The 27,307-nt window shown below is 37.8% G+C and overlaps 1 protein-coding gene across 8 annotated transcripts in view; it reads left to right on the plus strand.

Annotated features, from left to right (window-relative positions):
* CARF (calcium responsive transcription factor) overlaps positions 1 to 27,307 on the plus strand; it is a 92,596-nt gene that overhangs the window by 42,267 nt on the left and 23,022 nt on the right. For 7 of the 8 annotated variants that reach the window (XM_047773271.1, XM_047773270.1, XM_047773268.1 and 4 more), the window contains 6 exons: positions 744 to 906; positions 1,877 to 1,940; positions 6,509 to 6,639; positions 7,027 to 7,396; positions 10,032 to 10,209; positions 12,731 to 13,471. In XM_047773271.1, the coding sequence (XP_047629227.1) occupies positions 744 to 906; positions 1,877 to 1,940; positions 6,509 to 6,639; positions 7,027 to 7,396; positions 10,032 to 10,150 (847 nt within the window). In that variant the 3' untranslated portion in view covers positions 10,151 to 10,209; positions 12,731 to 13,471. Of the gene's footprint in view, positions 1 to 743; positions 907 to 1,876; positions 1,941 to 6,508; positions 6,640 to 7,026; positions 7,397 to 10,031; positions 10,210 to 12,730; positions 13,472 to 27,307 lie in introns of those variants that run through there. The other variant, XM_047773267.1, reaches the window with a different exon arrangement.

The following is a 27,307-nucleotide window of genomic DNA, read 5'->3' on the forward strand; positions in this document are numbered from 1 at the left end:
TAGGAACCGTGAGGTTGCAGGTTCAGTCCCTGGCTTCGCTCAGTGGGTTAAGGATCCAGTGTTGCTGTGAGCTGTGGTGTAGTTCTCAGACTCAGCTCAGATCCCACCTTGCTGCAGCTCTGGTGTAGGCCATTGCCACAGCTCCAATTAGACCCCTAGCCTGGGAACCTCCATATGCCACGGGTGTGGCCTAAAAGGACAAAAAGACCAAAAATAAATAAATAAGTAAATTGAAAATAGGGAGTTCCCATTGTGGCACAGCAGTAAAGAATCCAACTAGGAACCATGAAGTTGTGGGTTTGATCCCTGGCCTTGCTCAGTGGTAAGGATCCACTGTTGCCGTGAGCTGTGTGTGGTATAGGTTGCAGACATGGCTTGAATGTGGTGTTGCTGTGGCTATGGTGTAGGCCGGAGGCTACAGCTTCGATTTGACCCCTAGCCTGGGAACCTCCATATGCCACGGGTTTGGCCCTAAAAAGAAAAAAAAAAAAAATAGTGATTTCTTTAAATTTATAAAAATAGCAAAGCTCACTCTAAGATATACAGGTGTTTAACCAATGAAAATGTTACATTTCTTTAATCTGAATGAATTCTATGACAATGTTTGGGGAAAAAGTGGAAAAATATAAACCACTCATAAAGCTACTGTACAGAAGTTTATGCTAAAAGAGAACCTTTCTCATTTGATACAGAGTAGATTGCTAGATTGTTTATGTTTTTATTCTATTTTATATTCTCCACAGAAAATTTGTGGAAAGAGAACTATTCAAACCTGATGAGGTACCTGAAAGACATAATTTATCCTTTTTTCCAACTGTAAATGATATAAAAAATCACATCCATGAGGTACAGAAATCCTTGAGAAATGGAGATAATGTATATAACTCAGAGATTATTCCAGCAACGGTATGATTACAACTGTAATTCCTTGTTTTACTACTAAATCTCAGCTTCTGTTATTATTTGGCCTAATGTGTGCATGGTTGCTATTAAGTCTTTAATAAGTAACTGTGATAAAAGGAAAAATAGTAATATCTTTTTCTTAAAATATAAACACTATGAACTCTCAGATGAGGATTTGAATAAATATTTTTGATTACTCTCATAAGAAGAAATATCAGTAAATTTCCAACCCTGACTCTTATAACAATAGTAATGTTCACTTAAAAAAACAGCATATTTTATCTCTATAAAAAGTATATTGTATTCATTTAACAGATATTTATTGAATGCATATTGTGTATATCTCCACCTTTTTAAAATAGATCAGCAAGTTTAAATAGAATAGTTTATACTTGAATACACAAAATGATGATGTTGCTTCTATATGTCATCTGTAAATATGCGTTTGACCTCATATTGTGATATTGTAGTTTCCCCCTGAAAAGTGGCCATTTCTATGAAAAATTTCCCTACTTTGTAGTGAGTAGTATAACTACTTAGAAACACTAAGGCCGTGATTTTGGCATTAAAATATCAATTAACAATATCCTTTGCTCTGCATTTTTTTACTCTGTAAATTCATTTACTGTGTAGATTCAGATATTTTTAAAGTTAGAGCTACTATTCTTTTCTATCCAAAATGCTTAGTCATTCACTGTCCAACATTCAGGAATGAAAACATATTTGGTTAGCAGAGGTCTTTGCCCTCTATACTTGCTATCCAAATTCTTGCTATGTGAACTTGGGAAGCTAATTTATTTGGATAGTTAAATATACCTATGTTTGAGAATGTGAACAAGTAAAGAGAGTAATTACAGAGTAAAGTACATTTGTACTATGACTGAATAAAATAGAACAATTGCATTGTTGTTTTAAAATAGTTTTCAAGTTAAATGCTTTCTTCTTTTTATTGAAATAACTGTTCCCATTTCAGCTTCAATGGACTACAGATAGTGGGAATATTCTCAGAGAGACTGTGACAGTTACATTTGCAGAAGGTAAGTTATCTTGAATACTTTTAAGATATAAAATCAAACTGAAAGGTATTTAAGATGTTATCTCTTTTGATTTATAGATAAGGAATCTGTGGTCCAAAGAGGCAAGAGCAACTATGTTAGGATTTATCAAAATATTGCTAGTTGTTTAAATGTTCTCCTATATACAGCTTTTATACTTCCTTATGATTGAAATTTTGAGGCTAATGATTATTAGCATAGTTTACTATAAAGCTAGGCTAATTATAATAGTAGTAATCCTAAGATACCTTGATCAAGAAACTATTATCCATTTTGTAAGATTTGCTTTTTCTCATATGTTGTTATTCCTGTGTTCTCTCAATCTTCCAAACTTATTTCAACCCTTTTGTTCGTTCCTCTAGAAGAGTCTTTTCCTCTCTTCCACATGAGAAACTCCCCTCACTGCTCAAATAGTAATCTCTTTGACTTTATTCTCTTAACTTCACCCCCATGTAAATTTATATATTCATTCTTTTGTATTTACCTCTGCATTTAACATGGTATCCTTTTGTTTTTGCATTTGTATCTTTCAAAATGATTTGAGGATTGTAATTTATTCAAATTAATATACCAAGTTCTTAACATAATGGCTGCTAAAAAGATAACATCTGAATAAATGCTTTAGAATAAATTAATGAATAATAATACAGTACAATTTTTTCTTTATTCTTTGGCTTATTAACCTTTAAGAGTCATTTTGCCTACAAAATAACTTGCAGGTTCTTTGGAATTATTCATTTGTTCTGTGTATATTTAACTCAGTGAGATAAATGCTGCACATAAAAAATGTTTCCTGCTTTACTGAATTTAAAGTTTAACAAGAGAAAAATACACTACATTACATTCTAATTACTATTATGAATCGTGCCATGAGAGATTTGTGCCAAATTGTATGGGAATAGTGATCGAGACATATAGCTTGGTCCTGAGAGTAGAGAAGAGACACTTGAGAAAGTGACTTTTAAACTGAAAACTGAAGAATAAATAGGGGAGTTCCTGTTGTGGCACAGTGAAAACGAATCCGATTGATATCCATGGGGATGCAGGTTTGATCCCTGGCCTCACTCAATGGGTCAGGGATCCAGTGTTGCCATGAACTATGGTATAGGTTGCAGATGTGGTTCGGATCCTGAGTTGCTGTTGTGGTATAGACTGGCAGCTATAGCTCCAATTCGATTCCTAGCCTGGGAACTTCCATGTGCTGCAGGTGCAGGCCCTAAAAAGCAAAAAAAAAAAAAAAAAAAAAAAAAAAAGAAAGAAAGAAAGAAAAAAGAATAAATAGGAATTTTCCAATCAAAGGAATAGTATGTTTGAAGGCTAAGCAAGATAGAGCTTGCCAGGTCCAAGGAACTTAAGAAAGCTAGTATGGGAATTCCATGGTGGCTCAGCATGTTAAGGATCCAGCATGTCAGCATTGTGGCTCTGGTTACAGCTGTGGCATGGGTTCCATCCCTGCCCAGGGAACTTCTGGATGCTGTGGATGCAGGGGAAAAAAAGAGGAGTTCCTGCTGTGGCACAGTGGGTTAAGGATCTGACTGCAACAGCAGCTGGGGTCGTTGTGAAGGTGCAGGTTCAATCCCAGCCCAGTGCAAAAGGATCCCATAGAATCTGGCATTGCTGCAGCTGTGTCATATTTCGCAACTGCAGCTCACATGTGATCCCTGGCCTGATACTTCCATATGTCACAGGTGCAGCCAAACAAAACAAAACAAAGCAAAGCCAGTATGGTCCTAAGTATAGGCAATGCTTAGAGATCAAACCGGATAAACAAAACAGATTCGAGGGAGTCCCACTGTGGCTCAGCAGTAACAAATCCTACTAGTATCCCTGAGGATGTGTGTTTAAACCTCTGTCCTGCTCAGTGGGTTAAGGTTCTGGCGTTGCCATGAGTTGTGTAGGTCGCAGACATGATTTGGATCTGGTGTCGCTATGGTGTAAGCTGGCAGCTACAGCTCCAATTCTACCCCTAGCCTGAGAACTTCCATTTGCCATGGGCATGGCCCTAAAAAGACAAAGAACCAAAAAAACACAAAGGTATAAGAGGACGTTCAGCTGTCCAAGTGAAGATGGGATAGTGGTTTAGATTACAACTGGTGGCATTTATACTAGAATTGGACAGACTCAAGAGTTATTTTAAAAGTTGAACTTGAAGACCTTGGTTATTGATTGAATAACCATGGGAGGTGAAAGGGTGGGAATGATCTGGGATGACTTGCAGGTTTCTTCCATGAGAAACTGATAGTGGCATTTACTGAGCTCAGCAGCACTGGTCTAAGAGTAGAGTAGCAGAGGAGAGAAAAAGATCATGAGATCAAGTTTGAAAAAGCCTAAGCACCAGAGCTATTTTAACATAGTAGATTGGGAGAAAGCCATATTGCAGAGGTTGAAGAATAAATGGGAGATGAATGAAGAAGCAGAGACAGTGGGGACCACTTTTTCAAAAAGTTTGCTATGAAAGGAGTATGGGGTTGAGGGAGGATATTTTAGGACAGGAGAAACCTGAAGAGATAGATGAAGGTAAAGATATTTAATAACTTTGGTATGGGAAATTGAAGACATTTCTGATAGCTTCTCTTTTCTCTTTAAGTGAGAGTGCTAAGAATGAGAAAAGATCTCAGGGAAAGTGGCCAGGATTTGAGAAAAATAGAGATTAACTATCACCCCTAACATAGAGTGAGAGAAACATTGTAAAACTGTCATTATGTGAAGGCCCTGTTGAGGTTGATGACTAACACATGAATTTGTGTTAGACTCCTCCTCCTCCTACTAACAGAAATTCATGTGTTAGTCATAGCAGCAAATTTCTTCTGGGCAGTCAGCTTCATATGTATAGACGCTGGAAGCCATTTTTATACAGAGTTAGGATTTTCAGGGGGTGTGACCAAAGGAGTTTAAGGTATCTGCAAGAGAGTGACTAAAATTATAACCCAGGACTTTAAGCTGGATGGGAAGAGAACTTAATTAAGGAAGACTTTGGTAGATCTGAAAAAAACTGAGGAATTGGTTAACTGGAGGTTCACATGAGGTTGGAGAACAATTGAATGGAGTACCTGAGCAAAATCCCTGGAAGAATAAAAGGTTGTTATCAGAGAATAGGTGGTTTGAGTTAGAGATTTTAGATGTGGAATAGTCCAGGGTATGATTATAATAAGGGGTCATGCAGCAAAATGATGTAGAATACTTAAAAATGAAATCAGAGTCACCATTGTTACTCAGTGGATTAGGGACCTGATGTTATCTGTGTGAGGTTCAATCCCTGTCGTTGCTCAGTGGGTTTAGGATCTGGTGTTGCCAGAAACTGTGGTGTAGGTCACAGATGCAGTGGATCCCACATTGCTGTAGCTGAGGCATAGGCCAGCAGCTGCAGCTCCGATTCTACCCCCATCCTGGCAACTTCCATATGCCACAGGTATAGCCATTAAAAAAAGAAAAAAGAAATGAAGAAATCAAGAAATGTGAGGGTGCCATTAATCTTCCCAGCAGTCCTTTGAGGAAAATTCTCTTATTATCTTGATTTTACAGGTGAGGAAACTCAAGTTTAGAAACTGAGTTAAGTAGCATGTTGGTGGTTACATAGATAAGCCAGCACTTATATCCATTTTTGTCTGATACCAGGGCCATTTTTTTAAAAAATTACTTAGTTACATGGGTGCAGTATGCAGTATAGAAGCAATAAATAGTTGTTGATAATTTGTTTTTGGTTGAATTAAAGAGATGAATATATTTGGGTTAAAATATAAGAATTATGTGAAAAGTTCTCAAATTCCTAAGGACAGTTACTTTAAAAATTGAGGTATTTATAAAAGAAATTTTTATTCTTATTTATTTCAAAATGAGTTGTCGAAAGAACTTTAATACTGTTATTATTAAAGACCTGCTTTATGCCAAGCATTGTCCTAGCACCAGGGCTACCAAAGATTAATTAAGTTTACTCTTTGTAACTGAGGGACTCAATAGATGTTTGGACAATGGACTGTTAGAACTACAGATATAGACTCTTTCAAGGAAACAATAGTTTCTTCCATTCCACCCTATATTTACTGAGTTAAAATTAATGGAGGTTGAACCTAGGAATTTATGCTTTTTAAAGTGCCCTTAATGATCCTGATGATCAGAGTTCCCGTCATGGCACAGTGGTTAAGGAATCCGAATAGGAACCATGGGGTTGCGGGTTTGATCCCTGGCCTTGCTCAGTGGGTTAAGGATCCAGCGTTGCTGTGAGCTGTGGTGTAGGTTGCAGATGCGGCTCAGATCCTGTGTTGCTGTGGCTGTGGCATAGGCCGGTGACTACAGCTCCGATTCGACCCCTAGCCTGGGAACCTCCATATGCTGCGGGAGCAGTCCTAGAAAAGACAAAAAGACCAAAAAAAAAAAAAAGATCCTGATGATCTGATCTACCAGGTTCTGGAAATAGTGGACTAAACTTCTTAAAATCCTTTTCAAACCTTTGACCTTATTTCCTATTCCATTTCTGATGGTAAGGGTTGTAATAAAGTGTAGAAGCCATGAAAGTTATTTTGTTTTAATAGTTTATTTTTTATATAATTTAGGAAATTCACCAGGGGAATCAATTTCCACCAAATTGGGAACAAATCAGACAAGAGGTTCTTTGTCTCCAGAGCCAGCTCACTTGCTCTCCTCACTTTCTTCATTTCAGCCAAAAATATTCACACAACTACAGGTAAGGATCCATTGTAATAGGCAAATTTGAGGCCCTTATCTTTTTTCCTCAGTCTCCTCTCTTCTCTTAGCGATTTTACAAAATTGTTATAGAATTATAATAATGATCAAAGATGTTTTCATCATTAATTTCCTGACTTTTTTGTATCTTTATTTAAGATGATAATATGAATGATATGTTTTGGAAACATTTGAATTGACTATGCATGCAGTAAAATTTAGTTGTAATAATTTTCCTTTGTTTTTTGTTTCTGTCCTCACTTAATATTTGTTAGTAACTATACTCTTAGTTTTTATTCCAGTTTTGATCAAAAGAGTAACATATTCGATGAGAAAACCATACGTAGTAAATTCAAACATTTTGATGTAATTCTTTTTGATTCCAAAGGGTTTGCAGTTGCAGCCAAGATTCATGTCTCCTGATGGAACACCAGCTCTGATATCAGTAAATAACCACCCCACCTCCAGTCCTTCAAGACTTTTGGATTCAGTAGGAAGTGCTATAATGAGTAATAATTCTCTACTGCTTGGTCAAAGTCATAGCCTTCAAACAGATACATGCCTAACCCAAAACAATACTGTTGCCTCTACCATGGGTAGCCTTCCAGAACCAGATCAAAATCTGGTTGCAATGGATCAGCTGGTGGAAGTTGCAGATGTTGAGGACACAGAGAATCTGGAAGGAAATGTTCATCAGATTCTGTTGGGAAACATGCAGGCCATTCCAGTACAAATTGTAGACAGCCACCCAGCTCTTAGTAAGTTAAAACCATCTTATGATTTTCTTTTCTTTTTAACCTTTATGAACTATCATCACTATTACACTACAGAAAAAAACCTATCATTTCTACTCAGTGGGTTTATAATATATGCATAAATCAAGTAAAAATATAAGAAAAAAGAAAAAATTTTATAAGCATGAATTTACTTAATTTTACATGGAAAATCTGTGCTGATATGAAATCAGGAAGGTCATTTTAGAATGCATGAAAAAAAATAGAGATTAACTAAAAGGAAAACTTTAGTGTAAAGGTTATTATGAAAAAATATACACACAAGGTAAAATGGAATGAAATTAGGAGATATAAAGGTTGAAAGGAGTGGAGTTCCTGTTGTGGCGCAGCGGAAACGAATCTGACTGGGAACCATGAGGTTGTGGGTTTGCTCCCTGGCCTCACTCAGTGGGTTAAGGATCCGGCATTGCTGTGAGCTGTGGTATAGGTTGCAGACGCGGCTCAGATCCCATGTTGCTGTGGCTGTGGCGTAGGCTGGCTGCTGTAGCTTCGATTAGACCCCTAGCCTGGGAATGTCCATATGCTGCAAATGTAGCCCTGAAAAAGACCAAAAAAAAAAAAAGGTTGAAAGGAGGACTCTGAGTTTTTGACTTAAATGTTGAGCTGAATGAAAAGTGAAAGGGAACAACTAAGACTTGGGGACTTGGGTTTATTTCAAGACTTTATTGCCTTCACTTTGGAATGAACCCAGTCAACATAGTAACTCTGTTAACTCCTGCTTGACCTGTGTCACTTCTTTTCATACAAATTGTTCTGGATCAGGCATTTTTGTTGAAAGAGATTTGCAGTTTGCTTTGAAGAACAAAAGTCTTCATAGAAATTATCCTTAGAATATGTAAAGTATTTTCCCTCCATGTATGATAGTTTCTTACAGAAAAGAATCATAGTCTTTTAAATTTATAGGAAGCACTACTTTTAAGAAAATTTATTCAGAGGGCTGTGGCAGTTGTCTATTTAGAAACTTTAATATAAAATAGAGAAAAGGAATATACATGAACTAATCCTCACAACAACTCTATGAAACAGACAGTGGTGTCGCCATTCTACAGATGGAGAAACCAAGGCTTTGGAGTTAAATAATTGCCTAAGGGTCACATCTAGTAAGTGACAGAGAGGAGATTTAAACCAGATCTGTCTGCCTCCAAAGCTTCTTCCCATTCTAAGATGCTTCCTCCCTCTGTTGAGCCAAGGTATTTCTGGGAGACCTAATTCAGATTGCTTTAAAGGACTCCCTCTTTGGATCTGAACTTACATAATTTATCAAGTTAGATCATGATCCGAGGGACTGCTTCACCTGAATGTAAATTCTCAGGGTCACTCAAACCCATCCTCTACTTGTTTTCTCAGTTATGGTGTGGGCTAAACGCCAACACACCTATGTATGACAAGCATTAGGTATGTTCAATACACTTTTCTAAGCAAGTATGGTCCCCTTAACCTTGGTTTCCTATAGCAACTGAAAAAGTGATATTCTTGAGGAAGAGAGAGAAAGACTTAGATATCCCACCTGCCAACTCACAGTTTTGCTGGAATACCACATTTGCATTAATTTGGTCATAAGTACTTTAAAATCAGAATGGTAAGTGCATTCTGAAATGTTTCAGATAAGGAAACACATAGTTCTCACAGCTGAGTCAGAGCTATCATTTAAGATGTGACATATTTTTCTGGAGTTCCCGTCATGGCTCAGTGGTTAACGAATCTGACTAGGAATCATGAGGTTGCGAACTGGATCCCTGGCCTGGCTCAGTGGGTTAAGGATCTGGTGTTGCTGTGAGCTGTGGTGTAGGTCGCGGATGTGCTCAGATCCCGCGTTGCTTTGGCTATGGTGTAGGCTGGCAGCTACAGCTCCGACTGGACCCCTAGCCTGGGAACCTCCATATGCCATGGGTGTGGCCCTAAAAAAGACAAAAAGACAAAAAAAAAAAAGACGTGACATATTTTTCTGAAATACTTACATAGTGAAGTTTCTTTAGGGAGAGAATATTTTCCTTGATATATGACCACATATGGAAGCCATGTGAGAATGGTAACATATCAGTGAATTTGTAGTGTATGTCTGATGTTTGTAAAAGATAATATTTTCAAATAATTAGAGGCTTCCTGACTTTTAGTCACACATACTTTTAAAGACACTTAAGAGTTCCCTAGTGGCTCAGAGCATTAAGGATCTGGTGGTGTTATTCCTGTGGCTCTGGTTGGTTGCAGCTGTTGGGTGGGTTCAGTCCCTGGCCCAGGAACTTCAGCATGCCTTGGACACAGCTGTAAATTAAATAAATAAATAAATAAATAGTTTAAATATGAGATACTCCTCATAATTTTATCAAATAATGGACTGCTTTTTGGTCAAAATATCTTTAGAAGAGAATAACGTTATAGTTTTCTTGGTCTCTTTTTCCATCTTGAAAGAATTTAATAGGAATTTAAGATGTCAAAAGCACCAAGTTCTCAAAATATACCAACTGATTTTCTAAATTACTTGGTTCTTTTTCCAAACCACTGTTTTTTTGCTTTGCTTCTAAATTCATATAATTCCAAAGATTACACTGTTATAAATAATATTAACCTTTAGGTTTTTCTTTGATGTTTGGTTTTAAAGTTGAAGAAAATCCGGAAGGTACCGTTTCTTTGAACCAAGTTAAGCAAGAACCCAAAGAACCAGCATTGTCTGTGGAAGCAAAAAAAAATTTGGACTGTAAGAAATTATCTGCTACATAAAGTATTGAAGCTTTTCAGAATTTACAACTCTGGTGACCTCTGATGTCAGAGAAAAGAAGGTGAATATTATCAAAACGCAGCATTGTGATAAGTGGACTAAAGACTGGTTCAATGAGCATCTTAAATTTAAAACTAACATATTTATTTCCAGTTCCCTATTTTTATTTTATTTTTCCTCTTGTGTAATTCTTATGCTTTTTGATTATCTGATAAGGCCGGTATTTCAAAAGATCATCTGAACTTATCCACACCGGTACAGTCTGAACACAAATAGTTATCTGACTCATCCTCTGAAAATACCTAATTTGGGTTCTTAAAAAAGAACAGCAAAAAAACCATGTGTTTGAGTGTGTGTGTGTGTGTGTGTGTGTAATGACTTTTTTTTAAATTCTAAAAAATTTCTTCCTCTTTAAAGTTGTTAAGAAAATTTTTTAATTGGCAAATAAGTGAGAGGATATCTTTGTCTTATTTGAAAAGAAAAATAATAGATTTTACATCATAACGTGAAGTCTGGCATTCACATGTATGGAAACTGTGTAGCTGCAATTTAGCTTCTTCCATACTAATTTTTAGACTTAAACCTACAAACCAATAGCACACCAATGGTTACACACTAGAAAGTTAAAATGTCTTTGGAAGTAGTGAGCATTTTAACTTGAATCAGACAGGCAAGAGAAATAAATGTGTTATGCATAGATTTATATGATGTTGTAGGTAAAATACTACTTATGGGTTGAAATTGTAGGAACGGAGAGAATTCAGAAAGAATATGAGAAGTCCCTGGTGTTTACAGATAGGAGAACTTTTTTGTGTCAGCAGAGGATATTTTTTTTCCTATTTTGTATTGAAGATTCAGCCCTAGTGAAAAAATAATTTGAGTTTATTTATTTTTCTATGCCAGAGTTCTTAATTAATTGATGGTATTGGAATTTATAGTATTTCAAGGTAAGGACTTATAGTTTAGAATTTAATTTACATTTAAAACTTTAAAACAACTGATGTGTTATATTTACTTGTTGAGTAGGTATATTTCCTTCAAATACTGAATAAGTACTTATCACTATATTCATTATAAGCTTCTGTTTTCTGGAAGTTTGGTAAAAATAAATGTCAATTTTAACTATCAAGAAATCTAACTAAAGGCTCCCTCCACCCCGCCCTGAAACCACTTGTGGTTTTATTTAAATTTTTATTTAAAAATGATAAGGATTTCAAATGGAGATTAATGTTTAATTTTCAAAGCATGCAGAATATAATATGAAATTCAGCCTTAACACTTTTCATGAATGAGTCTTTTTGTAAGTATATTTACTTCAAATACTGAATAAATACTAATCAGTATATTTATTATAAGCCACTGTTTTCTGCAAGGCTGGTAAACTAGAAATGTCAATTATAGCTGTCAAGCAATCAACCTAAAGCCTTTTTTTTCCCCAGAGACTGTGGGTATATTTAAATTTTTATTTTAAAGCGATAAGAATTTCAAATGAATATTAATGTTTAATATTGAAAGCATGCAGAATATGAAATTTAACCTTAATACTTTACATGACTATGGATCTTTTTGGCTTTTCTAAGTCCAACTTCCCATTTTTAATTCACTTTAATTGTACAGGTATACAATTATGTACCTTATAAAGCACCGTTGTGTTTGAAATAGGTGGAATTCTAAAATTTCTTGCTCTTTAGATGTATACCCTATTTAACATAAAGTTTAATATTTATAGCTATTTAATGCAAAGCTAATACTCAGTTACATATATGATTTTTACTTTGCCACACGCGTGGCATATGGAGATTGTGGGCCAGGGATCAAATCCGAGCTGCATATATATTGATTTTTAAATAAGAATTGCTGTTCTTTTTCCTAAGAATTAAAAATACTTGGTCAGCATTTATAGAGGCAGGCTGCCAAATCTCTGTTATGCTAAGCTAAACACAATTCTTAGTTACCTCAAACCCAGATTTCTCTTAGTCCGAGTGTACTTAAAAGGGAGTAAGTCCACATTCATTTAATGTTGCATTGTGGATAATATTATTTTCAATTGTTATTTCTACTTTTTCTTTTTGTCTTTTTAGGGCCACACATGCAGCATGTGGAAGTTCCCAAGCTAGGGGTCGAATCGGAGCTGTAGCTACTAGCCTACCCCACAGCCACAACAACTGTTATTTCTACTTTTTATGGAAACTTTCCAAGATTTTAAATAATAGATCTTCATCTTTCATTAATGACAGTAATTTATGATTAAATATTTCACCAACTGAATATATTCCTTTGGAGACATTCCTTGCTTTTTGATGTTGAGTTGCTAAGGAGAAATGCTTGTCAAGATACAAACTCTAGTCAGTTGCCTATGAGGATGAGAAATGTCAGAGGATCCAGACTTTGAAACTTGCTCAAGAACAAAACATAGTTTAAAAAAATATTTCTCAGCTTCATTCTTTGTGAACGTCTCCTCTGATACTGTTTTTATGAGGACAGAAAGTTACAGTGCATCTGCCCCACAAACAAAAGAAAAAGGAAAAAGAGAGCATGAAGGAAGGTTTAAATCCCTAATTGTATACTCTTTTGGTTTTTAGGTAGGAACTGGAACTATCAATATTTTCATGTAAGTATTTCAATGAGTAGTTCTTTAAAAGTGGTTTCTAAATTAGTTTTTAAATTTGTCCTCTAAATGCATGTTCAGTCACAGTATATCAGTATTGTATTTTAAAGGTGCTTAGCATTGCTTTTTTAAAGGTATGTTTACATATTTTAAATATTCAATTATTTTTTTAAATGCACAGGGTATTAAATACAGTGCATAGAATTTTCAGTATCTATATTTGGCATTCTCCTAACAGCTCTGCAGCAAAGTTTGACATGCTTTTTTGTGTCATGTATTGCAAGGTGTAATATCATAGTAGAAAGGTGGACATTCAGAATAAGCAGTTAGAATTCCTAATTACAGCTGAGCTTGTTTCTTCATTGTAGTTTTCGTGTTCCAAGGCTCCAAGTGAACATTATATACACTACAGTGAGTTATAGATATACACAGCCATGGTGGGTCTTTCCCTCAATGTTAATTTTCTGGGTAGGCAGCATACTTAAAAGAACTTAAACTTTTTTGTCTTACCCAAAGTAAATGTTTTCTAAAAGTCACAGAAGTGATAGAAAATAAACTTGGTGATACGGTCCTGCATTAGAGTTTCTAATTTTGAGGCCTACCAACTTGCGTTTCATCTTTATATCCTGTCAAAATATATACGTAATACGTAATCATGTGAATATGAGAAAGATGCAGTTTAATTTTATACTATGTTTTTTAAAAAGTTTAAAAAAGTGTGTATATATGTATATATATATAGATATATATAACTTAATGTATGTCCTTGTTACAATGTAATTTTTTTCATTAAAAAAATCCTGTGTTTTTTTTCCTTAAACCTGTTAGTTTCCTTTTTATACTTTTCCTCGACATAGTAGTAGTTTTGTTCGTCTTAAAGATGCTGAATAAACACGTTAATACCTGAGAATTTTGGCTAGAGATTTATGTTCAAAATTGAACCTGAAAATTTTTAAGCATGATAGCCAGTAACTCCTGTTATCATTATGTTTGGGCATATATATGCATTTCGTGTTCTCAGTCAGCTATCAGTATTTTAAAGCAATGTGTGTAATGAGGTGTAAGTAATTCTTCCCCACCTGCTGCCCCCATATTTTGGCACTGTAACATCTTCAAGTACAGTTTCATAGTAATGACACAAGTATGATTTTAAAAGGAAGGATCGTTAATTTTTTTCCCCCTTTGCTTTTTTTTTTTTTTAACTCCATTCTGCCTATTTTTCAAGACCATAGAAAATCTTACCCTCTCCAGAGGGTACTGCTTTGACTCTCATCAACCAATTGGGCTTTAGACAATTTTTTTTTTTTTGTCTTTTTAGGGCCACATCTGCCACATATGGAGGTTCCCAGGCTAAGGGTCATATCGGAGCTATAGCCGCCAGCTTACACAACAGCCACAGCAATGCCAGACCCAAGCCACGTCTGCGACGTACACCACAGCTCACAGCAGCACCAGACCCTTAACCCACTGAGTGAGGCCAGGGATTGAACCCACAACCTCATGGTTCCTAGTCAGATTCGTTTCCACTGAGCCACAGCAGGAACTCCAGCTTTAGCCATATTAAATGGTGTATAATTTTATTTCTAAATATCTGTAATTCTACTTAATTAACTTAGTGGTAATGGCAAAGCCTTGTATACCTTTGCCTCATACATGTTACCTATGAATTCTGTTGTTAAATACTACAGATATTCATTTTTGACTGAATTCTTAAAACTTAAGGAATAAAATCAGACATTTTATTTTTATTTATTTATTTCTTTTCTAGGGCTGGACCCACGGCATATGGAGGTTCCCTGGCTAGGGGTCTAATCGGAGCTGTAGCCATCGGCCTATGTTGCAGCCATAGCAACACTGGATCCCAGCCATGTCTGCAACCTACACCACAGCTTACAGCAGCACCAGATCCTTAACCCACTGAGCTAGGCCAGGGATCGAACCTGCAACCTCATAGCTCCTAGTTGGATTCATTAACCACTGAGCCGCAATGGGAACTCCCCAGAATTTTTAAAAATCACATTTATGGAGTTCCCAAAGTGGCAGGGCAGAAACTAATCCAATTAGGAACCATGAAGTTTCAGGGTTGATCCCTAACCTCGCTCAGTGGGTTACGGATCTGGTGCTGCTGTGAGCTGTGGTGTGTCTCAGATGTGGCTCGGATTCTGCGCTGCTGTGGCTGTGGCATAGGCTGGCAGCTGTAGCTCCGCTCGGACCCCTAGCCTGGGAACCTCCATGTGCCACAGGTGCAGCCCTAAAAAGCAAAAAAAAAAAAAAAAATCATATTTATTAATGGATCCTAAATTGATTTATGAGAAAAATAAACTGTATGATTCCTGTAGAAAACCTTTGAGAACGTGATGAGCATAAGAGTGCAAGGGATATGTTGCTTAACAGTACAAACTTGTAGCCGGTAAATGTATAAGTCCTAGAGATCTGTGTTCTACATGGTGATTATAGTCAACAGTACCATATTATAAACATTAGAGTTGCTTGGAGACTAGATCTTAATTGTTCTCACTGCAAAAAGAAATAATAATTATGTGACATGATAGAGGTGTTAACTAAAATTATGGTAAGTAATCATATTGCAATATCTATGTTATCAAATTAACACACTGTACAACTTCAATGTTGTATGTCCATTATATCTCAATTAGAAAAAGAATTCTAAAACCAGAGGGACAGAATGAAATTAGATACTAGCAGAGGTTTTGTGTGTGTGTGTGTGTGTCTTTAGGGCCATACCTGCAGCATATGGAGGTTCCCAGACTAGGGGTTGAATCAGAGCTATAGCCACTGGCCTTCACCACAGCCACAGCAATGTGGCTACCATGCCATTAAAAGTTAACATTTGTACCAATCATGCTACTACTATAGATATTTACATAAGAGAAATGAAAGCGTACGTCCAGCATATGTCAAGCTGCGTCTGCAACTTGCACTACAGCTCATGGCTACATGGATCCTTCACCCACTGAGCAAGGCCAGGGATCAAACTGCATCCTTACGGATACTAGTCAGATTTGTTTCTGCTGAGCTACGACGGGAACTCCCAGAGTTTTTATTTATTTTTTATTATTATTTTTTTTTTTGCTATTTCTTTGGGCCGCTCCCGCGGCATATGGAGGTTCCCAGGCTAGGGGTCGAATTGGAGCTGTAGCCACTGGCCTACACCAGAGCCACAGCAATGCTGGATCCGAGCTGCGTCTAAAACCTACACCACAGCTCACGGCAACACCGGATCGTTAACCCCACTGAGCAAGGGCAGGGACAGAACCCACAACCTCATGGTTCCTAGTCGGATTCGTTAACCACTGCGCCACGACGGGAACTCCCAGAGTTTTTATTTTTAATTATCTCTATTGAAATATATAACTGACATACAATAATCTGCACATGTTTAAAGAGTACGATTTGATTAGTTTTGATATACATACACATCTATTAAACTATCACCACAGTCAAGATAATGAGCACTAAACCAAGTGCCCCTTCATAATCCATTCCAACTTCTTGCCTGTACTCCCATCCCACCATCCCCAAACAACTACTAAATTGCTTTCTGTCATTAGAGATCAATTTGCTATGTCTACAGTTTTATAAAAATGAAATCATATAGTATGGACCTTTTTAAAATCTGGCTTTTGTTAGGACAGACTGAACTTCTTTGCAGAACAGATGCCGACTCACAGACATTGAAAAACTTATGGTCTCCGGAGGAGTTTGGGGGGTGAGGGGATGTGCTTGGGTTATGGGGTGGAAATCCTGTGAAATTGGATTGTTATTATCATTATACAACTACAGATGTGATAAATTCATTTGAGTAATTAAAAAAAAAATCTGGCTTTTGCTCAGCATAGTTATGAGAGTCATCTGTGTCACAGGATATATGACTAACTCATTCCTTTTTACTGCTGAGTAATATTCCATTGTTGAACATACCATAATTTGCTTATCCATTCACCTGTTAATGGACATCTAAGTTGTTTACAGTTTTTGGCTATTACAAATAAAGCTGCTATGAACATTTGCATAGTCTTTGGACATATGCTTTCGTTTCTCTTATGTAAATATCTATAGGAATAGAATGATTGGTACAAATTTTAACTTTTAATGGTATGGTAGGTACAAATTTTAACTTTTAAGAAACTGTCAAATAAGTTTCCAAAGTGTTTGTATCATTTTACATTCCAATCAGCAGTGTTTGAGAGTTCCAGGTGCTCTATCTCATAGCACTCCATATTGGTATGGAGAGGCTTTTAAATTTTAGGCATTATAGTAGATGTGTACTAGTAGTTCATTGTATTTTTTCTTTTAATTTCCATCTCTCTAATGACCAATACCATTGAGCATCTTTTTTTCCCCCATTTCAGGGCTACACTTGTAGCACATGGAAGTTCCCAGGCTAGGGGTTGAATCAGAGCTGCAGCTGCCAACCTACACCACAGCCACAGCAAAGCCAGATTCAAAACACTTGTGACCTTCATTGCAGCTCATGGCAACTCCAGATCCTTAACCCACTGAGTGAGGCCATGGAATGAACCCGTATCCTCATGGATACTAGTCAGGTTCATTACCATTGGGCCACAATGGGAACTCCACAATAGGAACTGAGCATCTTTTCATGTTTTGTTTGCCATCTGCATATCTTCTTTAATTGTCTGTTTGAATCTTTCATCTATTTTTATGTTGTTGTTTTCATATTACAGAGTTTTAAAGAGTATATTCTAGATACAGTTCATTATTAGAAATGTGATTTACAAATATTTTCATCTGATCTGGAGCTTATCTTTTCACGCTCAGAATCTTTCAAAGGGCAGAAATTCTTAATTTTGATGAAATCTAATTTTTCTTTGAGGTTCATAGTTTCATATTGTCTCTAAAAGACCTTTGCCTAACAAAGGGTTGGATTTTTTTTCCTGTGTTTTCTTCTGGAAGTTTTATAACTTTAGGCTTACATTTAGTTCTGTGATCCATTTTGTGTTAATTTTTGTATATGTAGACTGACTTTTTTATTTTTGGCATATGAATACCTGTTCTAGCATTTTTTTTTTTTTTTGGCTTTTGTTGTTTGTCTATTTTAGGGCCACACCTGTGGCATATGGATGTCCCTAGGCTAGGAGTTGAATTGGAGCTGAAGCCACCAGCCTACACCACAGCCACAGCCACAGCAATGTGGGATCTGAGCCACATCTGTTACCTACACCACAGCTCATGGCAATGCCAGATCCTTAACCCACTGAGCAAGGCCAGGGATCGAACAGATGTCCCCATGGATACTAGTTGGGTTCATTAACCACTGAGCCATGTTAGCCACTGAGCCACAATGGGAACTCCCAGCATCATTTTTTGAAAGGACTATCCTTTCTCCATTGAATTGAATTTATAACTTTGATGAAAAAATCCATTTGTCAGGTATATGTGGGCCAGTTTCTGAACTCTGTTCTGTTCCATTGATCTATTATCTATCTCAGTAGTCTCGACTGGGGCAGTTTCCTCCAGGGGACATTTGACAAGGTTTGGAGACAGTTTTAGTTGTCATAACTAGGGATATAACCACTGGTTTCTGGTAGATAGAAGCCAGAGATGCTACTCAGCATCATGCAGGGCATAGGACAGCTCTTACAACAGAAAATTATCTGGTCCACAATGTCCCCAGTAGTACCAAGACTGAAAAGCTCTGGTCTTTCTTGATATCAGCACCACACTGTCTTGATTACTGTAGCTTATAATAAGTCTTGAAGTTGAGTAGTATTAATTTCTTGAATTTTGCTCCTCTTTTTCAACTTTGTTTTGGCTATTCTAAGTCCAATGAATTTTCGAATCATCAATTTATTTTATTTTATTTTATTTATTTATTTTCTTACTTATTTATTTTGCTTCTTAGGGCCGCATCCACGGCACATGGATGTTCCCAGGCTAGGGGTCCAACCAGAGCTACAGTTGCCGGCCCACACCACAGCCACAGCAGTGTGAGATCCAAGCTGTGTCTGCAACCTACACCACAGCTTGTGGCAGTGCCAGATCCTTAACCCACTGAGCGTGGCCAGGGATCAATCCCATAACCTTGGGGTTCCTAGTCGGATTCGTTTCCACTGCTGTACATAGGAACACCTAGAATCATCAATTTCTTAAAAAGCAAACAAACAAGGAGTTCCCGTTGTGGCTCAGTGGAAACAAACCTGAGTAGTATCTGTGAGGATGCTGGTTCGATCCTTGGCCTCGTTCAGTGGGTAGTTGCCGTGAGCTGTGATGTAGTTCACAGATTTGGCTTGGACCCCACATTGCTGTGGCTGTGGTGTGGGCTGGCAGCTGCAGCTCCAATTAGACCCCATAGGCTGGGGGAAAACAAACAAACACACAAACAAACAAACAAAAAACCTGAAGGGATTTTGACTGGGATGATGTAAAATATATAGATCAATTTGAGGGTAATTGAAATCTTAGCATTAATACTTTTTTTTTTTTTTTTTGCTTTTTAGGGCTGCACCCATAGCATATGGAGATTGTCAGGCTAGGAGTAGAATCTAAGCTACAGCTGCTGGCCTATACCACAGCAACAAGAGATCTGAGCCATGTTTGCAACCTACATCACAGCTCACGTCAACGCTGGATCCTTAACCCACTGAGCAAGGCCAGGAATTGAACCTGCAACCTCATGGTCACTAGTCATATTAGTTTCTGCTGCACCAAAATGGGAACTCTGGTATTCTTTAATTTTTCTCTGCAGTGTTTTTAGTTTTCAGTGTAGAAGTGTCACATATCTTTTGTCATGTTCATCAGTAAGACCTTATAAATGACATTGTTTATTTCAATACTGATTTTTGCATTAGTATATAGAAATACAGTCGATTTTTTTTTTTTTTGGTTGCTCCTGTTGGCATGCAAAAGTTCCTGGACCAGGGATGGAAGCTGTGCCAGCAGTCACCCAAGCCACAGCAGTGATAATGCTGAATCCTTAACCCACTGAGCCACCAGGGAACTCTGACAGTTGATTTTTTTGCAACCTTATTAAACTCATTTACTAGTTCTAATAGCTTTTTGGTAGATTCTATCAGATTTTCTACATAGATAATCTAGTTGTTTTATATCTTTCTTTGCAATCTGGATGCATTTTATTTATTTTTCTTAACTATTACACTGGCTAGAACCTTATTTTGATTAGAAGTAACTAGAGCGGATATCCTTGCTTTGTTTCTGATCTTTCACTATTAGGTGTGATATTAACCATAGCTTTTGCATTAAGTCGTTTATAAAATTGAGTGATATTCCTTCTGTTCTTATCTTGCTGAGAGGTTTTCGGTTTGTTTGTTTTTGCTTTTACTTTTGCTTTTTAGGGCCGCACCTGTGGCATATGGAGTTTCCCAGGCTCAGGGTCTAATTGGAGCTGTAGATGCCAGCCTACACCAGAGCCACTGCCACAGTAAGGAAGGATCTGAGCCGTGTCTGCGACCTACATCACAGCTCATGGCGACACCGGATCCTTAACCCACTGAGCAAGGCCAGGAATCAAACCTGTGTCCTTATGGATGCTAGTCAGATTGATTAACCACCGAGCCACGATGGGAACTCCTGAGAGTTTTTATTAAGAATGGATATCTGATTTCATCAAGTGCTTTTTCTGGATACATTGAGAGTATATTGAGATATTTGGTTTTTCTTTTTATAGTTTTTCGCTATAGTGAGAAACAATTTTGAAGAGCAAAACAGCCTTGTCCTTGCATTTCTGGAATAGATCATACTCATTCATCAGGAGGTCTTATCCTGTTTTTTTCTGGGTTTTTTTGTTTGTTTGTTTGTTTGTTTGTTTTTTTGGCTTTTCTAGGCCCACTCCTGCGGCTTATGGATGTTCCCAGGCTAGGGGTCTAATCAGAGCTGTAGCCGCTAACCTATGCCAGAGCCACAGCAACGCGGAATCCGAGCCAAGTCTGCAACCTACATCACAACTCACGGCAACACTGGATCCTTAACCCGCTGAGCGAGGCCAGTGATCGAACCCGCAACCTCATGGTTCCTAGTTGGATTCGTTAACCACTGTGCTGCAACGGGAACTCCTTATCCTGTTTTATGTATTTTTAGGTTTCAGATGCATTTAATATTATTATTGTTATGGTTGGGCTTAAATCTTCCATCTTGTTATTTGTTTTCTGTTCATCCCATCTGTTCTTTTTATTTTTATTTTTGTTTATCTTTATTATTTCTTTTTACAGCCACACCTATGGCATATGGCAGTTCTTGGGCCAGGGGTTGAATCAGAACTGCAGCTGCAGCAGCACCAGATCCTTAAGTCACTGAGCAAGGCCAGGGATGAAACCGGCAACTTTACGGAGACAACATCAGGTCCTTAACCTACTGAGCCACAATGGAAATTCCTGTCCCACCTGTTCTTTTTTCACTTTTTCTTCATTTTCTTCCTTCTTTTGGTGCAATTGAACATTTTTTGTGATTCAGTTCTACCTCTTTTATTGACTTACTAGCAGTGACTCCTTTTTATTAGAGCTGATTTACAGTGTCTCGTAAAGTTCTGTTGTACAACAAAGTGACCCAAGCACACATTTTTTCCATGTACTGTACAGTAGGATCCCATTGCCCATCCATTCCAAATATAACAGTTTGCTTCCAAAAAACCCCAAATTCCCATCCATCCCACTCCCTCCCCTTTCCCTCTCAGGAACCCCAAATCTGCTCTTTTGGCTGTGATCTGTTTCTGTTTTGTTTGTTGTTTTAAGATAGGATCATCTGTTCCATGTTTTAGATTGCACAAATAAGTGATATCATATGGTATTTGTCTTTTTTTTTTTTTTGTCTTTTCTAGGGCCACTCCTGCGGCTTATGGAGGTTCCCAGGCTAGGGGTCCAATCAGAGCTGTAGCCGCCAACCTATGCCAGAGCCATTTTGTTGCAAATGGCATTAGTATGTCTTTTTATGGCTGAGTAATATTCCATTCATCTGTCGACGACATTTAGTTGTTTCCATGTCTTGGCTATTGTGAATAGTGCTACTATGAACATAGGGGTGCATGTATCTTTTCCAGTGAAAGTTTTGTCCGGATATATGCCTAGCAGTGGAATTGCTGGATCATATGGTAGCTCACTATTTGGTTTCCTGAAGTACCTCCATGCTGTTTTCCATAGTGGTTATACCAGTTTACATTCCCACCAACAGTGGAGCAGGATACCTTTTCCTCCACACCCTCTCCAGCATTTTTGTTATTTGTTGACTTGTTTAATGATGGCATTCTGACTGTTCTGAGGTGGTACCTCATTGTAGTTATGATTTGCATTTCTCTAATAATTAGTGATATTGAGCATTTTTTCATATGCCTGTTGGCCATCCCCATATGTCTTCTTTGAAGAAATGTCTTGTTTTTGTTGTTGTTATTGTCGTTTTTGTTTTGTTTTTTGGGTTTTTTTTTTTTTTCTTTTTAGGGCTGCACCCACACCATATGGAAGTTCCAGGCTAGGGGTCAAATCAGAGCTTCAGCTGCCAGCCATAGCCACAGCCACAGAAACACAGGATCTAAGCTGCATCTGCAACGTACATCACAGTTCACAGCAACGCCAGATCCCTAACCCATTGAACAAGGCCAGGGGTTGAACCCACATCCTCGTGGATATTAATTGTGTTCTTAACCCGCTGAGCCACAATGGAAACTCCCTCCATACAAATTTTAAAATATTCTGTTCTAGTTCTGAGAAGAATGTCTTTGGTAATTTGATAGGAATTGAACTGAATATGTAGATTGCCTGGAAAGTATAGTCATTTTGACAATATTGATTTTTCTAATCCAACAGCATGGTATATCTTTCCATCTGTTAGTGTCATCTTTGATTTCTTTCATCAACGTTTTATAGTTTTCAGAGTATAGGTCTTTTGTCTCTTTAGGTAGGTTTATTTGTAGGTATTTTATTCTTTTTGATGCAATTGCAAATGGGATAGTTTCTCTGATTACTCTTTCTGGTCTTTCATTATTAGTATATAGAAATGCAATTTCTTTCTTCCTTTTTTTTTTTTGTCTTTTTTGTCTTTTTTGCCATTTCTTGGGCCGCTCCTGCAGCATATGGAGGTTCCCAGGCTAGGGGTTGAATCGGAGCTGCAACCGCCCAGCCTACACCAGAGCCACAGCAACGCAGGATCCGAGCCATGTCTGCGACCTACACCACAGCTCACAGCAACGCTGGATCCTTAACCCACTGAACAATGCCAGGGATTGAACCCGAAACCTCATGGTTCCTAGTTGCATTCATTAACCACTGAGCCATGACGGGAGCTCCCCTAAATCATTATTTTAATGTTTGCTTTAATGTTTATATTGTACTTTTTTTTGTCTTTTTTTTTTTTTTTAGGGCCGCACCCACGGCATATGGAGGTTGCCAGGGTAGGGGTCTAATCGGAGCTGTTGCTGCCGGCCTACGCCACAGCCACAGCAATGCAGGATCCTTAACCCACTGAGCAAGGCCAGGAATGGAACCTGCAACCTCATGGTTCCTAGTCGGATTTGTTAACCACTGAGCCACAATAGGAACTCGTATATTGTACATCTTTAACTATCACAGTCTACCTTCAAGTACTATTCCACCATTTCTTATACAGTGTAGAGTTCTTAAAAGAGTATACTTCTGTTTTTTTCCCTTCTCACCTTTGTGCTATCGTTTTCATAAATTTTATTTCTGTATACCTTATCAGCCCCATGGTACGCTATTATTATTTATATGTTAAATAACTAGTTATCTTGTAAAGAGATGTAAATAATTAAAAATCTTTATATTTCCTCCATAGTTATTATTTCTAGTGTTCTTCATTCTCTTGTATAGATCTATATTTCTGGAGTCATTTTTTCTTTTACTTTAACATTTTTTTATAGATCTGTTGCTCCTGAATTTTTCATATTTATTGTGACTCAAAGAGTCTGTATTTTTGCCTTCAGTTTCAACTAATGTTGAAACTACATAAAGAATTCCAAGTTAATACTTTTTTACTTTATTTTTAAAATGATTTTTACCTTACCTTTACCTCCACTGTCTTTTACCTTAAATTATTTCCTATGAGAAATTTGGTATCATTTTTGTCTTTGTTCCTTAGTGTGTGTCTTCCCTCCCCCCTTTGGCTGACTTTAATATTTTCTTTTTATCAAATATTTAATTATTATATACCTTGATGTAGTTTTCCTCATATTTCTTGTATTTGTGTTTGTTGATCTTCTTGAATCTGTAGTTTTAATCCAATCTGGAATTTTTTTTTCCTAAAAAAACATTTTGTCTTCCTCCCTTACTCTCTATCAGAGATTTCAAATATATTTATGACTGCTTGAAGTTATCCCATATCTCATTTTAATTTTTTCCATCTCTATATATTTCATTTTGCTGTGTCTTCAAATTCACTGATCTTTTCTTCTGTAATGTCTAATATATTTGTTAACACGAAATTACTGAGTTATTGGGCGGTTATGAATAAAATTTGGTTATTGATCATCTAGTGTATTTCTCAACAAAAGCATCAGAGTTTTCATATTTAAAAGTTTAACATGGAAAGTTTTTGTATCTTCCATGTCTCTGTATCTTGAGTCTCTCCTCTAGCTTTTTGAACACATGGAATGTGGTTACAGAACTATTTTAATGCCCTTATAAATTAATTCTGTCATTTTCTTTTTTTGAGGCAATTTCAATTGACTGATTTTTCTATTCATTATTTTTATACATTTTCCTGCTTCTTTGCATTCCTGGTTGTTTGTTCATTTGTTTGTTTTTGCCACATGCCTGTGGCATGTAGAAGTTCCTGGGCCCAGGCCACTGCAGTGACATTCTTGATCCTTAGCCCGCTGTACCACAAGGGAACTCTGTCTGGTAACTTTTTTTTTTGGGTATTTTTAGGGCCACACTTGTGGCATTTGGAGGTTCCCAGTCTAGGGGTCGGATCAGAGCTGTAGCCTCCAGCCTCCACCACAGCCACAGCAATGCCAGATCCAAGCTGTGTCTGTGACCTACATCACAGCTCACAGCAACTCCAGATGCTTAACCCATTGAGCAAGGCCAGGGATCAAACCTGCATCCTCATGGATACTAGTTAAATTGGTTTCCACTGAGCCACGATGGGAATTCCTGTCTGGTAACTTTTGATCAGATATCAGACGTAGCTGTTATCTTGTTGAGTGCTAGGTGTTTTTGTATTCTTGTAAATATTCTTGAGTTTTGTTCTAGAACACAATTTCTCAGAAATAGTTTGCTCCTTTAATGTTTCGCTTTCAAGCTTTGTTATGTAGGACCAGAACCACATTTAATCTAGTGTTGATTTTGTCCCACTTGAGTCAAAACGCTACTGAGTACATTGTGCTTATGACTTAGTGAGATTTCCACCGTGGCTGGTGGGAAGTGGCACTCTTCTGATCCCTTGTGAGCCTCAGGGGTTGTTCCCTTAAATCCTTTAATGTTCTTTCTCCAGTTTCAAGTAGTTTCCTTGTGCACTGATCATAAGTACTCTTTTGAATGCAAATCTCTGGAATTTTTTAATTGCTGTAGCTCTCTTTTCTCCAGTGCTTGATCTTATAAACTCTAGCTGTTTCTGTCTTCCTGGCCTAGGCTTCATCTCCTCTACCCAGAGACGCTCTTCCTGGGTTATATCTCCACGCACTACAGTCCGAAAACTCTCTTCACGTGCCAATCTGGGATAGCATAGGCTTCAACTCATTTGTTTTCCATCTCTCAGGGATCACTGTCCTCTGTTGTATGATGTCCAGTGTTTTGAGTATCACTGTTTCATATATTTGATGCAATGTTATAGTTGTTTCAGGTAGGTGGGTAAATCTGGTTACTGTTATTCCATCTTGACTAGATGTGGAAGTTCTCCAAGTAATTCTGACATAATGAAACATTTGAGTTTCTGCAGGAGCAATAAAGTTGGGAGATGAAGTAGGAGACTGTAAGAGAAGTGCAAGGATAGATTATGAGATAGGATGGGGCACCACAAATCTGGGTGAGACAAGTAAGTATATCATTGTGGGACTTAGGGTATATTATTGATCTACAGGAATTCTCAAGAACTGCCTGATTGTATAGGGACCACCTTTGATGGTGTAGTTTCCAACTCCCCCTTTCATGGCTCCACCAATTATAATGACTTAGCCTTGTGTGTACTGTCACTGATAGTAGGTGCCATGTCTCAAAGGAACTAGGTGTCTATTACATAAGATATTTAACTTTATACAGTGTAGAAAACAGTAAACTTGATAGTAGGACTATAGATAAAATTACATAGGAATTCAAAGAAGACATTACTTCGAAAGAAGAGAACTGACTTTTTTTTTTTTTTGTCTTTTTGCTATTTCTTTGGGCCGCTCCCTCGGCATATGGAGGTTCCCAGGCTAGGGGTCCAATCGGAGCTGTAGCCACCGGCCTACGCCAGAGCCACAGCAACGCGGGATCCGAGCCGCGTCTGCAACCTACACCACAGCTCACGGCAACGCCGGATCGTTAACCCACTGAGCAGGGGCAGGGACTGAACCCGCAACCTCATGGTTCCTAGTCGGATTCGTTAACCACTGCGCCACGACGGGAACTCCAGAACTGACATTTTTAATGAGCACCAGATATTGTATGTGGTGCTTTTTATTTATTTATTTATTTATTTTTGGTCTTTTTTGTCCTTTTTTAGGGCCGCACCCACAGCATATGGAGATTCCCGGTCTAGGGGACTAATCAGAGCTGTTGCTGCTGGCCTATGCCAGAGCCACAGCAATGCAGGATCCGAGCCGCATCTGCAACCTATACCACAGCTCACAGCAATGCCGGATCCTTAACCCACTGAGCGAGGCCAGGGATTGAATCCGAAACCTCATGGTTCCTAGTCAGATTCGTTTCCACTGCACCACGACAGGAACTCCTGTGGTGCTTTTTATTGTTTGGTTAAAGCACTTGGCATTTTGTCTGGCATAAGTTGTTTCTTATTATCATAGCATGGATTTGTACTTAAGAGCATGTGCTCTGAAGTCAGACAGCTAGGATTTGAATCCTACTTCCTCTTTTTTAGCTGGACAAATTACTTAGGCTTTCAGTTTTTCTTTCTTTTCTTTTCTTTTTTTTTTTTTTTTTTTTTTTGCTTTTTAGGGCCACACCCGTGGCACATGGAGGTTCCCAGGCTAGGGGTTCAATTGGAGCTACAGCTGCCAGCCACAGCCACAGCCACAGCAATGCCAGATCCAAGCCACGTCAGTGACCTACACCACAGCTCATGGCAACACCAATCCTTAACCCCCTGAATGAGGCGAGGGATTGAACCCACAACCTCATGGTTCCTAGTTGGATTCGTTTCTGCTGCGCCACGACGGGAACTCCTGTTTTTCATTTTTTTAATCTGAAGGAATAGTAGTGGTAGCAGCTACTTAACCAAATTGTTATGAAGAATTAGTGAGTTAACCATGCTGTGGTTTTAGACAGAATCCGATCCATGCCACTCAGTATGTGTTAATTTTTATAAATTTATTAATAATGAACTTTAAAAGCCTGTAGCATAAGCACTATTCTTACTGTCAAGATGGTGTATGTGTTAGGGAGCACCT

This window comes from Phacochoerus africanus, chromosome 3, assembly GCF_016906955.1.
Source record: "Phacochoerus africanus isolate WHEZ1 chromosome 3, ROS_Pafr_v1, whole genome shotgun sequence".
NCBI classification, from domain to species: domain Eukaryota; kingdom Metazoa; phylum Chordata; class Mammalia; order Artiodactyla; family Suidae; genus Phacochoerus; species Phacochoerus africanus.